The sequence below is a fragment of the Solanum lycopersicum genome, chromosome 11 (genome assembly GCF_036512215.1).
Source record: "Solanum lycopersicum chromosome 11, SLM_r2.1".
NCBI classification, from domain to species: Eukaryota; Viridiplantae; Streptophyta; class Magnoliopsida; order Solanales; family Solanaceae; genus Solanum; species Solanum lycopersicum.
This window is the reverse complement of record NC_090810.1, coordinates 60,140,747-60,156,704: the sequence shown is the minus strand read 5'-3', so window position 1 is coordinate 60,156,704 and position 15,958 is coordinate 60,140,747. Positions and strand designations below refer to the sequence as shown.

Genomic DNA, 15,958 nt, shown 5'->3' with positions numbered 1-15,958 from the left:
TCTCTTTCTTTGCACACTGGAAATTCACAAATGGTATAGATAGATATAAAGCTATGCTGCTTACATTATAAAACACACTTACTTGGAAGACCAACGACAAATTTAAAGAGTCTAGGACGTAACAGAAGGGTTCAAAAGTGGCGGGGGGCGATGGGAAAGAGACACCAAACTTGGTACATAAGGGATAAAAAATTTAAAGAGTCTAGGACGTAACAGAAGGGTTCAAAAGTGGCGGGGGGCGATGGGAAAGAGACACCAAACTTGGTACATAAGGGATAAAAAATTTAAAGAGTCTAGGACGTAACAGAAGGGTTCAAAAGTGGCGGGGGGCGATGGGAAAGAGACACCAAACTTGGTACATAAGGGATAAAACCTGCAGAGGTACTCTTCAGATAATAGCTACTCAACATCATTCCAGTTGGTACATCAATAAAGATTAGATGATCCATCGTGAACATTCTTCGAATCACCAACATGTCATCAGTAACTATGGAGACGGACCACGCATTTTTTATGCTTATATTGTAAGCCATATTAGGAGCAGTCACATTGAACTCATTCTTCCAAGAACTGAAGCTACTCAAATCAGTACTAGTGTCCGCGATATATACCTTGATCAAGAGGGAGCAAATAGGACCATAACTTAAGCTTACCAAACAAAGGTTCCCTCCCTTTTGTGCTATCCTAGATTCATATCCTTCTCTGATATCAAGTTCAGCTGGAACCATAGTCGTAACAACTTCTTCTTTAGATACATTGAAACATATGAGGGATGTAATGATCTCATTACTCCCACAACGTGGCCGAGTACAACTATCCATGTACCAATACAATACCCCATTCACATATACACCCTTCTCAAATCTCGTATCAAATTTTATATCAGGTATTGCTTTCAGAGACCTCCACGAACGGTCAGTTCCAACAGTAAAAACTAATGGTTTAATCTCAAATCCTTCGCCATCTTCTTGAAGAACAACCACCTTGTATTCATAGGAAAGCTGGCAAAACCCGAACCCAATTGCAGCAAGACAGGGGGGTGTAACAGAACGAATTTCATACGTATATGGTGGAGTAGTGAAATGCTCTTCAGTCAGAGGATTCAAGACATGGACACGAGCATTGCGACTCCAAAAACAAACAAAACCATTCACAGAATTCACTGTTATCATTCGTGGTACTTGGAATTGCAATACATCGTCTATTGTATACATGTATTTAGTCTCTAAATCTTCATCAGGATAGTTTGGGAAAGGCCTACTCTGCCATTCCAACGCAGAAACTGAAATGGAGCGTGTATTATCAATCTGATCAAAAACAACTGCTTCATATTGTGAGAAAAATGATGATGATTTTAATATTCCGCACTCAACGTGTGAGTAGGCAAAACTTCCACTATAGATAATTGAACACCACTGCATACATACTTTCTTTAAAGTTTCAAACAACTCTTCGCAAGGTACTCTTCGTAATATCTCAACAACAACTTCTTTAGGTATCGAAATGTTGTTGACATGTTGCTTTTTCCTCGTCCTTGCGACCTGCATTTCTTTGAAATCATAATAGTTAGCCTACATACAATGAATTTTGAACATGTTGCATTTCTTTTGAGTTAGAGGGTACGTACACATTAAAGCCGCACGCTAACACTATGGCTGCAGGATGGGGATGAAGGTCGAGTGGGGGCGTGTGCAATAGTATTCTTACTTTCTCTCGATCACTTCAATCACTGGCCGAGCCAATGTTAGGACTTTAGGGGTTCTAAATCAAGTTTGATTGAGGGTTCACATGTAAATATACATATATTTGTTTGATTTTCTAATATAAATATATGGTCTACGGAAAAGCTAGTGGGTTCGTCCGAACCCATGAACCCCCACCTAGCTCCGCCTCTGACTTCAATGCCTATAATTTGAGAGATAGGAGAAAAGCCCTCTCTCTTATTCAAAGATGGGTGAGAAATGGTTCCATCGTGCCAATAAACTCTCCAGCCTTCGATTAACCTTATACTCATAAAGGGTCTTACGATCAGGAGAATTACCTAAGTAAAGAAAAATAGTCTTCTTTCTAAGAGTCGGTAAGTGACTTTTACTCCTACTTGAAACTACTATGTGGCTATTCAGAGCTTTTCACGGCCAAAGTCAAAGGTTTGTTGGTGGCAAGATCAACAACCGCACCTGAACTATTCAGAAACAATCTCTCTGTTACGCAAATATTACTTGTTTTTTTAATAATAAAGAGACCTATATGATCCTTGTCATCGTGCCTTTTAAGTTTCTTTTGAGTCGAGGATCTACCAGAAACAAAGAACATAATAATCAACAGTCCATCCGATTAATTTGGTATAGAATGATTTTTACAAAAAAAAAAAATTCTAATTGAAGATATGGTATAATTAAAACATGTATCAAAGTTAAAAGGGCGGTATAAAATAACGAGAGGATGACAACAACAAAATAATGTGAATTGAAGCAAAGAAAACAACGAATATTGATAAGTGAACTAGACAACATTCGACTACCTACTAATTACCTTCCATCCTTATCATCGACCTCCAACCATGTTGCGGTAAAAAAACAAGTGAGTGAGATCTTACTTTTAATAGAGAAAATAAAGCTAGAATCTCTCAAAATTTTGTTTTTTTTTCCAATTGACTAGTTCTTTCATTTGATTTTTTCTATTTTAATTGGGGTTTAATTAAAATAAATTGAAATGAACTAGTCAATCGAATAAAAAAACAAAATAAGAGAGAGTCTAGCTTAATTTTCTCTACTTAGATCTCACTCACTTGTTTGTTTCTTAACTTTCATCAAATCAGTTTCTTGATAATAGTACACTTGATGATTACAAATCTTGGGGGTATTGATGATGATTAAGGTGAGCTGCTTCCTCTTCGGAGGTCGAGGATTAAGGTAGAATTTAATTAGTAGATAGTCGAACATTGTCTAGTTCATTTATTATCATATTTGTTGTTTAGTTTGCTTCAATTCACATATTATATTGTTGTTGTTGCTGCTACCTGATCTCCTATTAATTAGTTGTTTTCACCATGACTTCTTGCTTTTGTATTTTCTTTAGTGAAAATGCACAAGTAGCCTTAACCTATGCCCAAAATCTCAGAGACACTTATACTATACTAAGGTCCTATTAACTCCTTAACGTATTTTATAAATAATTTTCTACCCTTTTCCAGCTTACGTGACACTATCTTCTGGGCCTAGCGTGTATTGATATTTTTTTTCAAGCTAGTGTCACATAAGTCGAAATAGGGTAGAAAATTATTTATAAAATGCGTTCAAGGGGGTAATGGGACCTTAATATAGTAAAAGTGTATCTCTGACTTTTTGGACATAGATCGTGGGTACTTATACATTTTCCCTTTTTCTTTACATGTCAATTGTCATCTTGATCTTTTTATATGTTTACTTGAACTGAGAGTCTATTGGGAAGAGTCTCTCTACTTTCATAAAGGTAGGTGTAAGACTACGTATAGTACACGCTACCATCCTCAGATCTCACTAGAGTCTATTGGAAAGAGTCTCTCTACTTTTATAAAGATAGGGGTAAGACTACGTATAGTACACACGAGTTTCTCTACTTTCATAAAGATACGGGTAAGACTACGTATAGTACACACTACCATCCTCAGATTTCACTAGTGAAATTAGACTACGTATGTTATTGCTTTTCTGACTTGATACTTGTTTTAAACAAACATAGCATGCACATATATATATCTTCAATTAGAAAGAAAGAAAAATACTTTCTTCAATGTAATAGGAGAACATTTTCTTCAACATTCATTCATTATATGTAGGCTACAATTATGAATAATATTGAAATAACAATATATATACTAATATGTAATGAAAGCAATAATATTTAGATGACTAGTTTATTGACCTAGTTTCGGAAAGATAAAACTTTCCGTATAAGCAATACCATCGTTTGCATCACCATCTACGGGCCATATTTGATTGCTTAATCCAAATGATCCAACAGATATGATCCTATATCCTCCGAATCTTAACGTTGTTGAATCTAATTGAAGACAGAGTAACATTTGATGATCTGAAAACGTATATGTTGGTATGACTCTATCAATTCCGTAGCTTGGTATAGTGAACAATTTCATCCAAGAAGTATCGCGAGGTTTGTCTTGCATTACCCATAAATTAAAAAAACTTTCGTCTTTATAATAAAGACCAAGCATTCCATTCACCATTGATACGCCCACATCAACTTCAATTTCAATGAGCTCGGACCCGTACCTAAATATAATGAGATAACACACGATCTCTGGCAATGGTATGTCTGTATACACAAATATTAAACGAAACTACACTCGACTTTGATGAGATACCAAGCCAATGAAATGCACCATTAACAAATGGCAAAAATTCACCACCATAATACATAGAACAATCCATTCTATCTAATGAAGTGTTTTCTTCGATAATTTTCCATGAATTGTTTTTCAGTGAGAAAATTTCGTTTTTGTTTTGGCCATTTTTGGTCATGACAAACCTAAAGACTTTATAGTCATCACTAATCGAGTCATAACCCAATCCATAAGAACATCGAAATTCATCAGATCCGTTGAATTTTGAATGGGTAAGTACTATAGATTCTCTTGTAGACGGATTCCATATCAAAACTGAAAACTGAGTACCGAACCGAAAACTGAAAAACCGAAACCGAAATACTAAAAAAATTCAGTTCGGTACGATGTTTCGGTTTTCCGATGTTTATGCCCAGCCCTACACGTGAGTCCCAGGAATATATATATATATATATATATATAATCTGAACACGTGTTTTGCACGTGTGTTTTAGATTAAATCTGTGCACTTATTGTGTATATATATACACACACGTTTTACACTATGATAAAAATAATTTTTAGCAATATTAAATACATGTATTGACATTAATAAAGAGTGTTAAAATTATTATCGATATTAGTTAAGTTTTATTAAAACCAATGTCGCTAAAGGTTTATTAATATTTTAGTACACCTTCATTCGTGATACATAAATCTTTTTTTTCTGTTTATGTAGAATGATGGAATATAATCACTGTGAGGATTATATCAAGTGAAAAGAAATAATGAACATGAATAAAAATTAAATATCTAAAGTACTTAAATAATGAAGAAGAAAAATGGTTGATGTCTCAAATGTAATATATAATGCAACAAAATATTTATTATTTTGGTTGATTAAATGGAGTCCATAAGATTATTACGAAATCAATTGAAACAAAGCCAAGAACCATTGATATATATATATATATATATATATATATATATATATATATATATATATATATATATATATATATATTTAAAAAAAAAAAGTTAGTAATGAAGAGTCATTTCATTTTAAGAAATTATAAAAATAATGACGGCACTTGAATTAGGGTTCATTTTGTTATTGTATTTGAATGGATATAAAAATGTTTTGTATTAATAATAATAAAATCATCAACGAAGAATATGAATAGATGAAGAAAGGAATAAAATAAATGGCAATAATATAATAAGAAAAGAAATACAATATTTATTTCCTATTAAAAAAATCGAAAGTAAGAAAAGGAAGAGGGAGGAGTTTTAAAAAAATAAAATAATGTCAATAATTATTAAAAAGAAGAAAATATAAAAATGGAGTAAAAAAAACAAAAAAGAGCCAAGAACACAAGGAAAAAAATATATAAATAAAATAGACATACAACACCCCAATTTGAATTAAATTTCGGTGGAGAAAATCTCTGTTGTTCCAGCAATTTTGCCGTTTTGATTAATATAAAATTTTATATACTGTTTAAAAAAATTTATTAATATTTTATATCTTGAGGCTCCGAACTCTAATATAATGTTAATAATTGTTATTATGGTTGTTGTTTAGTGTATTATGTATGTACTATACGTACATAAATTTTTAGTTTTTTTTCTTTATAAATATAACCTTGTATCGCGTGTTACGTTAGAATAGATAAGATCTCGTCATTCTTAGGAAAATGTAATATCTACTAAAAAGAAAAATGGCCTCCTGATTTAATATTTCTATTTGTCAAAAAGATTGAATAATCATTAGCTATCCAATAATAAAAAGAAAAATACACAAATAATTATAAAATTAGCACATAACCAATAAACACTAAGAAATCATAATTAAATTGAAAAATAAAACTATATAGCTCAAATTCTTTAAAAGTATCGCCTTATGATTGTTAATGCTAGATCCTCCAAAAACGCATTATTTTTAGAGAATTCAAGTTTTCAACATATATATTCTTAACGATATTTTTGAAAGGTCTGCATAACAAATCGAAAAAAAGATAAATCAATTTACAATCATTCTTGATTATATCCTTCTTTGAACTTGTGAACCTCTATATATCAATCTCTACAACGATTCTGATGATTTTCACTCGTATCATTTTCGACATTACTAATAATATATGGGGATAAATTTAAATACTTATCTCCCTCTAATTCATTTCTCACATCTCTCCATCTTGCACGACAAAGCACACAACTAATTGATTTTCTTCTATTATTACTTCTCTTCCATGCCATCAAACATTCTTCATGAATAGGGTTTCTACATGTAACACAAGCTGCTATTTTTTCTTCTTCATTCATCTCTTCCAAACATACCGGACACGTCGTCCCGTTTTCGACCTATCATAAAAAAGGTTCTAGACGTGAAATCAACTTTTGTTAAAGAGATATATAGCTCGTATACAGAAAAAAACTATTATGATGATGTGGATCAAAAAAAAAAAAATTTATAGCAACTTAATTATTTGACCATATAAAATAAATTACATTACCAAGTCACCAAAATTAAGAATATTTATACGTAAGATTTCTTAAAATATAAGATTTGTAATCTTTGTATAAACCCTAGTATAAATTAAAGGTGAATGATGATATACAAATTCTTTGAACTTAAGTAATATATATAGAATTTAAGTTAAAGTCTTCAAATATATATGTATATATTTACGAGTTTAAGTTATATATAATCGTCGTGGTATAAAAAACAAAATCAAATTAATCAAATGATCCAAATGATATACATATATATACACATGCATGTAATTAGCCTCCCAAAAAAAATTAGATTCTCTTAAAAATAAGTCAGATTATCTATGTGTTAACTGTTATATGAACATGTAATTAAAGATAACTTGTTACCTTGGTGCAAAATAAAATATATAACTTAACCTCTGACAAAATAATATTCATATTATTAAAAATTAGCCAAGCACTAAGTATGCGATACAATCAGTAAAGATAATCTTATGATGTAAAAAAAGAACTGTATACCAACAATGTATACAACTCAAATTCTATATGTAATAATTTGATATTATTTATTGGGAAAAAAGATAAATATATTCTCGAATTATGTAAGTGGTATGCAGATACCTTCCGTCATATTTTTTGGACATTGGTACCCTAACCGTGCTAAAACTAGAGCATATATACCCTTTATACTAACGGATATACATGTGTCGTAATCTTATCTATCGATCCGACATTTATTAAATATCGAATAGACGGATACGATTGTTTCACGTGTTTCTATTTAGTTTTATGTTAGAATGAGAGCATATATGCTCTGGTTTTTAGACGACAATGACAAAAATGTCCCAAAAATATGACGGAAGATATCTACATATTATTTACGATAGTTTAAGGGTATATTAGTCATTTTTCCCGTATTTATTTATATTTAGAAAAACTATAGACTAACCTTTATTATTACTGGTGAACTCCTCTTCGGTTGTTGAGAAAACAATTGATGAAACATTTCACGTACTTCTGAAGTAGCTAATACTTCTGTTGAAATTGGTAAATTAAGAAGACGTTGAAGATGACGTGGCCGTAGACGCCGTCGATAGAGACACGTGTCATCAATCGATACGCCCAATACCCTAGCAATAAATAATATGAATCAACAACAACAAATTCAGTATAATTGCATATATAAAAAAATACCCTAATAAAATAATCACACGTGTCATCAATTTATACGCTCACACCCTTGTAAATAATAATAATAATAATAATAATAATTATGATTATTATATATATATATATATATATATATATATATATATATATATATAGGTATTAATCTTCTCTAAAATATTAAAACTTATAATATAAAATGATGAGTTAGAAATCATAATTTATGGTTTTGATTCACAAAGTTTTTGTGTTTACAAAGGTTTAGTTTAGAAAAATTAGCTTTTAAAATATTATTTTACACTGCAATTTTTTTTTTTTAAAAAAAAGTTCTTATTTATCATTGTTATATACATGTTTTAAGTTTTAACATTTTAACATGTTATAGCAAAGGATGTGTTTTATTTTCATGTTAATAATTAATGTCGTTAATTATCTTTTAGGTTATCTGATAATATCAATAGTTAAAATCCAATTTTTCATAATTAAAAAAAATTGGAAAATTTACCTAATGAGCACAAATAATATGTGTTTGCATGGGGTGGTACGATCAGGGCAACTGCATGAAGGGGTGGTGGAGATAGTCACAGTGTAAACATTACACGTGGCACCTAACACGTAAAAAGTCGTGTCGCGACGGTGGAGGAGGAGGAGGTGGTGGCTGAGTGCTCGGAATATTCGATCTGCGAGGGGTTGAGTTGGCGTTAAACGACGATAACGATGGTGATGATGGTTGTGATGATTAGAAGAACCGGAGGGAAGGGATTCCATAATTTTTGGAAATTAGGATAAGAATATTATGATGACATATTGTTAATTTTAATTTTAATTTTATATATATATATATACATATATATATATATATGTAGATATTAAAAAAAAAAGAATGGAGGAGATTCTTTGTAGAGTATGAAGGGATACGTGAGGGATAATTTAAGGTTTAACTAACATCAAATTAAAGGATACCTTTTAATTTGGTTTTTTTCTTTCTATACAATAACAAAAAAATAATACTAATAAAAGTTTATTTTAACCTTAAAGGCACGTTATATGGAAGTTCAAAATTTGATTCACGGTTCGATATGGATAGTGTTGCTTCTTTCTTAATGAGAGATTTTAAATTTGAATTTTAGATGTGAAAAAGAGCGAGGGGGGGAAGGTTCAAAGTAGATTCTACGCGGCGCGAATATGAATTAATTGTGTGCTCCAATTTATTGAACAACAAAAATAAAAACAAAAATCCAAAATTTGATTAAAAGAAAATTGTGCCTAATTTCTCGTTAATTAATTATATAAGGGAAGGACGGAGGCAGGTAGGATTGAGGAGATTCATACGGAACTTTCTTGGTGAAAAATATATTGTTTATATATTGTAGATGTTGAATTTTTTTCTTTTCGATTTTGAAAAATTTGTATATAATTGCAAATTAAATGTTATAAATGTAGTTTGCTTAATTGTGCCCCAGCAAACATGTTGTCATTCATCTCTCTCCGTTAAACTCTCGTACATCACTCTCCCCCTCACCCTCTCACTTTATACAAACAAAAATGTATAAATTGTGTTTTTGTTTGTATAAAGCGAAAGAAAACTATATATACACATGCAAATACATATATCTTTATCTTATACACTTATGATTATACCATTACAAATATTTCTCGGCCCAGATTTCTTTTGCTTTTCTTTATTTATTATATAGCTATAAATCAAAAACAAATAATAAAAGTCGATAAGACTTCGAGATATAATCCAACTAGCTGCATTCAGAGGTACCATTTTATTCAGAACACACGTATTATTAACAAGAGAAATAATATAGTTCTTACGCTTACATCAAACCAATAAATACATAACACGTCACACAACGTTACCACTAATCCATAGTTGATCAACACATCCTCATCTCAACTTATCATTTAGCTATGGTAAAATTAACGTAGTTTGGTGTAAACATCAAGTGTGTGTAAACATTTACCATCTCGACCACCATAGCTTCTATATGGAGGAACTCCTAATGGTGAAGTCGAAAATGATCTTCATAGTAGTAGAAGATACTCTCCCAGAAGCTTTAGTTAACTTGGTACAATAACAAAAGCAACATAGCCACTAAAGTTTTTATTTATATCGCGTGGAATATCAAGATTAAAGCGGAAACTTTAAAGTATTGATCTGCAAAAGGATATCTAACGAGGTAGTGGCGAGACACTGGGCTTTAAGCTGAATATGGTATGCGCAGCGCCATCCTCTGACACAGCCAAGGGCTTTGTTGATCAGGATCAATGAAGCCATGCATGACAAATTGTTCTGCTTCTTCATCCATCAATTCTCTGGCCCAGGTGACACGTTTTGACGGGCAACTACCCGGTCCATAACACCTGCAATAGTTTCAACAATAAGATAACTGCCTCCGAGATGGTATCTTAATGTTGGCTTCTTTCATAAATCAACTCACACACTTCTTATCGAGATTTGTCCCTAGAGAGGATTTAAGACGGATCAGAATTCCTACCTTAATCTAAAGTATGCAGTATATGAGTAAAATGTTCTACGAAATAGAAGTTAGTATGATCATTAGAATCTTGTTGTAAATTAACGATTTCAGATGACTAACCGGTACTCATAGAAGCAAGCAGTTCTCTCATTTTCTGTTTTACCCCAGTTGTTCCAACCGACATGCTTAATACAGTGATCCATATAACAATAGGCAAAAACCACCCTCCCAAAAGGCCCCCATGGGCGTCCAAGATGTGTATATGAGGTCGCTCCGCTACCAGTGATCACACATCTGCATAGGAAAAAATGTTTCAAAAGAATGACAAAATTCAACATGAAAAATGGAAATTGAAGAGAAAAAGTCTCTAAATATTAATCTACACATTGAATTCTTTAGTGAACCAGACACCAGTGTGAGGTACAAGTACAACCTCAATATTCTGCAGCTGAGGTAAGCTCAATATTAGGCTTATCAACCAAGATGACGCTCTATATTAAAAGTTTCTATTTATCTTTCACAATAAAGCTGATTGAAAGATGAGTTTAATTTAAACTGATCACTCACTAAGTGAAACTTCAACAAGATTGAGGATGTGGCGTCATCATAACCTAAAAAGAGCTTTTTAATGGGAGAATTTCAAGAATAATTTACATTGAATGAACAATGGACAGAGATCGTAATGATGCCTTGACACAAGCAAGAGTAATAAAATCAAATTATATTTTCTATAACACCCCATACGGCCATACCTAAAGCTACAATTTATCTAATTGAGGCATGGTGGAAAAGGGTAAACCTCTCTTAAGCAGCAAGTTACTACAGTTCTAAGACATATTTTGACTGAGAACACAGAACAGAAGAGCAGTCCAGGTCAAAAATCATCAAGACACGAAGCTCTTTCACCCTACTCAAGAACAGAGTTTTCCTCGACAGATGAGACAGAAAAATGTGTCAACCCTTCAAGTTTCCAGGAAACATCACAGAAAACTCCCATCTATAATATCGAAGTATGATTTTCAGAAGTTATGCTTGCTACATTCTTTATCCAAAAAAAGAAGTTATGTTTGCAACACCTAAACTTTCATTCCACACCTAAAATGTTCTAGCTATAAAAGCTTCGTCCCTGAGGATAAAATGAAAAGTTCACGTTAAATAGTTCTCAAATTTAAAAAGCTGTCATTCTTTCTGGATCAAATTTAAAAAGAAATGCTGCCATATAAACTGGATAGAGGGAGTTGTAGTTATACCTTTTTCTTGGGGAAACGTTGTACCGAGTGACAGTACCTAACTAAGGTTACTAAGTAGTTCTGGACTTGTGTATGAGTAGCTTCTTACTTCAAATCAAAGTTAATTACTCAACTTGTTTTGAAAAGAAAGACAATATACAAAAAAATATATTGTTCTGCACCTGTTATAGATTAGTTAGAGAACCAAGCATAGTTTCTGAAACTAATACTCATCTTGCAAATGCTTATAAGCTAAAACCAATCTACTAGATCAGCTAACTAAAGCACTTCGAGATATATATGAAATAGATTTATCTCCTTCTTAGAGAAGTCAACTCCAGTCCCTTTGTTGAAAAAAAAAAATCAGCCCCTTTACACAGTCAAGGAAATGAAAAGCTGAAGCACCGCATGAGATGCTATACATTATCCTCAGATAGCGGAACTAGGTATTGCATTCCCAAGATTGGGGGTGCAAGAATCATTTCTGAGGTGAAAAGGGAATAAAAGACACTAACAATTTCAATGTTCACCAACATATGATTAAGAGCACTTCTTTAGATTCAATCATAGTGTCAATGTTACAACACACATGTGAGCGCGCGCGCACACACAGACACCTATACATATGCATGTTTATGGTTGCATCGTCCTGTTTGGATATGCAACTTGATTTCGAAAACAGTATTTAATACCTATTTTAAAAAAAAAAGCTATACATCTTAGAAGTATATGTTTCTTATTATTTCAAATGTAAGTTGGTTTCGACTTTCGAGAAGAACTTATTCAACCTTTTAAATAATCTGTTGAGGCTTCCAAATGAGGTATCCCAGGATTTATGCGTTCAACCAGTTACTTTGTGCATCTCTTCCCATTATCAACTAAATTGATGTAACAGGAATGTTCATAGACAAACTAAACTAAGTACCATTACTAGGCAACTAGCATAGAAAAATCTGAAACAAGGTGCGATTTATACATATGAAATCAAATGGAAGATCAATGTGAAATAATGTAATGAAACCAACAAGAAATCAAACAAGCATATCTTTTACAGAAAGTTCATGCATAACTTTCTTTTTCTCAAGGGTTTAGACAGATACAAACAACAACAACATACCAAGTATAAATTAAAAATTTAGACCATGTTTCGATTTGAGTGTGTCATCTTGCACATGGGAAGTTTAGGCGGAGATAGTACGACCATCAGATCAGAGAAAGGGCAATATAACCATGAAATAGGAATTAAAACCAATATCCCATGAATTAGGTAATTCAATCGGCCAGAACTAGATTAATGTCAAGCAATTAAAGTTTCTTAACAGAGCCGATATTTTTAGATGTCAAAAAATTTATTATAGCCTATCCAATTTAATGAAAGCCTCGGATCTGCACAAATTAGACCAAGACGCCAAGAAATTTCTTATAGCCTATCAGTATAATAGTAACTTCGAATCTGCACAAATTTACCCAAAGGGCAAAGAAAATATTGGGTGACAAACATAAGAACCAGTCTGATCACAAAAATTAAGTGGTTTATTTTCTAAATAATTGGAGCTTTGAATGATAACCAAATTCAACTACTTACAAACCTCAGAAACACATAACCAGTTGTCTCTTGAGAAGATTTCCTGCTTTGTGCAGTAATGAATCCTGCCGATTTGCAGTGTATGTGACAATGCTCTAAGAGAGCAGTACTATTACCAAAAATAAAATCTACACTTCCTTCGATATAGCAATCTTTCAAATATTGCTTCCCGTAGTGCAAATACAACGTATCCTGGAAAATTAAGTTACTTTCTTTAAAAGACCAGTTAAAACCCTCTAGGTAGACAATCATAGACACAACAAAAAGAGAGAGTATGTTAAGCAACAATATTCAAATGTGCTATACACATCTAGAAGGGAGACAAAAATTGGGGAATTAATAAAGGCATTTGTACTTTTTAGAGCATGGAAAGAAAATTGAACGGAATCCAGAAATGATCCAAAAACATATGAAATCACTCTTGGGGGGAAACCAGAGCACATATATAAGCTACAAAGTTTCTTCTTTGACATGGAGTCCTTGCACTTACTGAACTAGGAACCGACTAACAAGTTCGTTTCGCCACAAGGTATATACTGCTTCTACTATAGGCATGAAGTTCGAAAGTTCAGGTAAACTGTAAAATTTGACAGACATAAAATATTTAGTATTGCACCTGCCAACCAAGAAATCTGCAATTATAAAATGCACAACGATCAGCTGTAACTCTGATTGCCACTGCCTGTCCTGATCCCTGTTGCAGAAAACCAAAAAGAAAGGAGCAAGATGAATTTACATGCACCATTTGGAAGGGCAAAGAGGAAAAGAAAATATACAGTACCTCAGGAGCAGAGTTTTCAAAGGTGATGTTCTCAGCAATAAAATCCTCTCCTTCCACTATTGTACTCCCACACCCAAATGTACCAGTACCAATTAACCTTGCTGCCTAATTATCAGATAAAATGAACACAAAGAACCTAATTACACAATAATACACATATGGAGGAAAGATGACGTTGAAGAGTGTTTGAATGTTTCATCTAAAATCTTAAACCGTTAAAAATTAAACTTTCTACTTAATTATGTTTTACACCGTCTATCACTATTTAACGGCCAATTCTTCTGTTTCATTTAAAGCTACAACTTTATACATACTTATGTCTTCAACACGTCCATCACGTGTATAACATGCACAGATGGAATAAATCATTTCATCTAAAAGCTCAAATTATAAAGATAGACACTTCTCTTAATTTTTTGACAACTGTGATGTCCGGACCGAGCTATTTTGTCAATTCGAGCCTGAGACATCATGATGTTCAACCCACTTTATTTACCACTAGACCACACCCTTGGGCGTCAGCCGCCAAGATAGACACTTATTTAACCTAGCTATCTCTCTAACATATCCCTGAGTTAAATTGCTCTATTCAACCAAAAGCTAAAACAGTTAAAGATCGACACTTTTATGAATTTCTTTATGCATTTCATCATGACCCTGTATGCTATTAAAAATTGATACCTCTACTACTTTTTTGTTTCCCACTGTCCAGTACGATCAATTGGTGTCTGGATAGATCCGGATTCATGCCATGAAGTTTAGCACTCCCTAACAAAGTGACTCCATAGCCGAGGCTCCAACCACAGATTTCTAGTTATGAATGAAGGAGTACTTACCGCTCCAATACTCCGCTACAACCCCTGCTGGTTTCATTATGTACTCACTAGTCACTACATCTATCACGTATATAATACTCCACCAAAAATGCCATACAAAAAAAAAACATTTTTTTATGACGGTGAGAGTTAAACCCAAACAATTAAGCATAAATCTTCGTTCTCTAAAAATTTAAAACATAAAAAGAAGCAAAAAAGCAGAAAAATGTACCTGATGGTGATCAATTTTAGTGGCAGTATTATTCCAGGTGAGAACAGTAGCTTCAGGACTAAGCCCAACAAGTGTAATGTAATTTTTCGTCTTCGGGACATAAATTGGCTGCTTATAAACACCAGGCGCTACACGAATCACAGTGCGACACTTATTTGATAGTGGAACGGCGTCTATGGCTTCTTGCACAGTCCTGTAATCACCAGTTCCGTCTTGTGAAACTGTTACCGACACCCTCGATGACATTTTCGGTAGACTTCCCGGTAAAAATTCGCCCCGCCGGCGAGAATATTACGCTTGCGGCGGTGTAAGGGCTGTGATGGTGGCAATTCCGATCGGGTCACGGCGGAGATGAATAATTTTAAAAAAGGAAACAAGAGAATACTGTATTTATAGTGTCACAATTTTCAAGGTGATTTATCTTTTAGAAAAATGAAATTGTATTAATATATTTGAGGGGAATTTTATCACCATTAATTCTAACCATGTTTGGAGAATTAAATAATATAATTACACTTTTTAAGTTCATACTTAATTAAAAATAATAATGGACAAGACAAAAATGTTATTTGTAATATTGTATAATTACATTCCGTTAAAAATATAATAATATTACTAATCAATTTCTAGATTAATTTCCAAATAGATAGTCAATAAGTTCACTAAATTAATACTCGATAAATTGAAAATTTCTCTAAAATAATATTATTTTTTTTCGATTTTGATTTGGCTCAATGAAAAAAATCATCAATTTCGATAAGATAATATATTTTGAGAAAGAATTTGCATAAATATATTAGTGAAATATGATTGAATTGTGTTCTATTTTTTCTTAAAATTTAA

At 32.5% G+C, this 15,958-nt stretch overlaps 3 protein-coding genes across 4 annotated transcripts; all 3 read right to left on the bottom strand.

Annotated features, from left to right (window-relative positions):
- Window positions 1-23: 23 nt before the first annotated feature.
- LOC138339570 (F-box protein At3g57590-like) lies at window positions 24-2,570 on the bottom strand. 2 transcript variants are annotated; one of them, XM_069291381.1, is made up of 2 exons: window positions 2,533-2,570; window positions 24-1,541 (listed from the first exon to the last, which is right to left on the bottom strand). In XM_069291381.1, the coding sequence occupies exon 2, from the start codon at window positions 1,419-1,421 to the stop codon at window positions 294-296; it is 1,128 nt and encodes a 375-aa protein (XP_069147482.1). In that variant the 5' UTR covers window positions 1,422-1,541; window positions 2,533-2,570; the 3' UTR covers window positions 24-293. The 2 variants fall into 2 exon arrangements, with proteins under 2 accessions (XP_069147482.1, XP_069147481.1); XM_069291380.1 differs by having other exon boundaries at window positions 24-1,549; window positions 2,533-2,553.
- A 3,687-nt stretch (window positions 2,571-6,257) lies between these two features.
- Window positions 6,258-8,788, bottom strand: LOC104644781 (uncharacterized). Its single transcript, XM_010315149.4, has 3 exons — window positions 8,490-8,788; window positions 7,767-7,947; window positions 6,258-6,685 (listed from the first exon to the last, which is right to left on the bottom strand). The coding sequence occupies exons 1-3, from the start codon at window positions 8,750-8,752 to the stop codon at window positions 6,401-6,403; spliced, it is 729 nt and encodes a 242-aa protein (XP_010313451.2). The 5' UTR covers window positions 8,753-8,788; the 3' UTR covers window positions 6,258-6,400.
- Window positions 8,789-9,757: 969 nt separating this feature from the next.
- Window positions 9,758-15,614, bottom strand: LOC138339193 (pectinesterase 31-like). The gene is made up of 6 exons (XM_069290774.1): window positions 15,116-15,614; window positions 14,069-14,173; window positions 13,904-13,981; window positions 13,292-13,479; window positions 10,594-10,767; window positions 9,758-10,357 (listed from the first exon to the last, which is right to left on the bottom strand). The coding sequence occupies exons 1-6, from the start codon at window positions 15,359-15,361 to the stop codon at window positions 10,195-10,197; spliced, it is 954 nt and encodes a 317-aa protein (XP_069146875.1). The 5' UTR covers window positions 15,362-15,614; the 3' UTR covers window positions 9,758-10,194.
- Between the last annotated feature and the right edge of the window lie 344 nt (window positions 15,615-15,958).

Bases quoted from the DNA above. Each gene is read 5' to 3' on its own strand.
- LOC104644781 (XM_010315149.4), bottom strand. From the start codon at position 8,752: ATGGAATCCCTTCCCTCCGGTTCTTCTAATCATCACAACCATCATCAC. The intron at 7,948-8,489 runs GTAAATTTTCCA...ATTTATTGCTAG, and splicing joins ATATTATTTGTGCTCATTAG to GGTATTGGGCGTATCGATTG. The intron at 6,686-7,766 runs GTTAGTCTATAG...TTTTTATGATAG, and splicing joins GTTCACCAGTAATAATAAAG to GTCGAAAACGGGACGACGTG.
- LOC138339193 (XM_069290774.1), bottom strand. From the start codon at position 15,361: ATGTCATCGAGGGTGTCGGTAACAGTTTCACAAGACGGAACTGGTGAT. The intron at 14,174-15,115 runs GTACATTTTTCT...TCTGATAATTAG, and splicing joins CTAAAATTGATCACCATCAG to GCAGCAAGGTTAATTGGTAC. The intron at 10,768-13,291 runs GTTTGTAAGTAG...TTTCCTATGCAG, and splicing joins ACTGGTTATGTGTTTCTGAG to ATGTGTGATCACTGGTAGCG.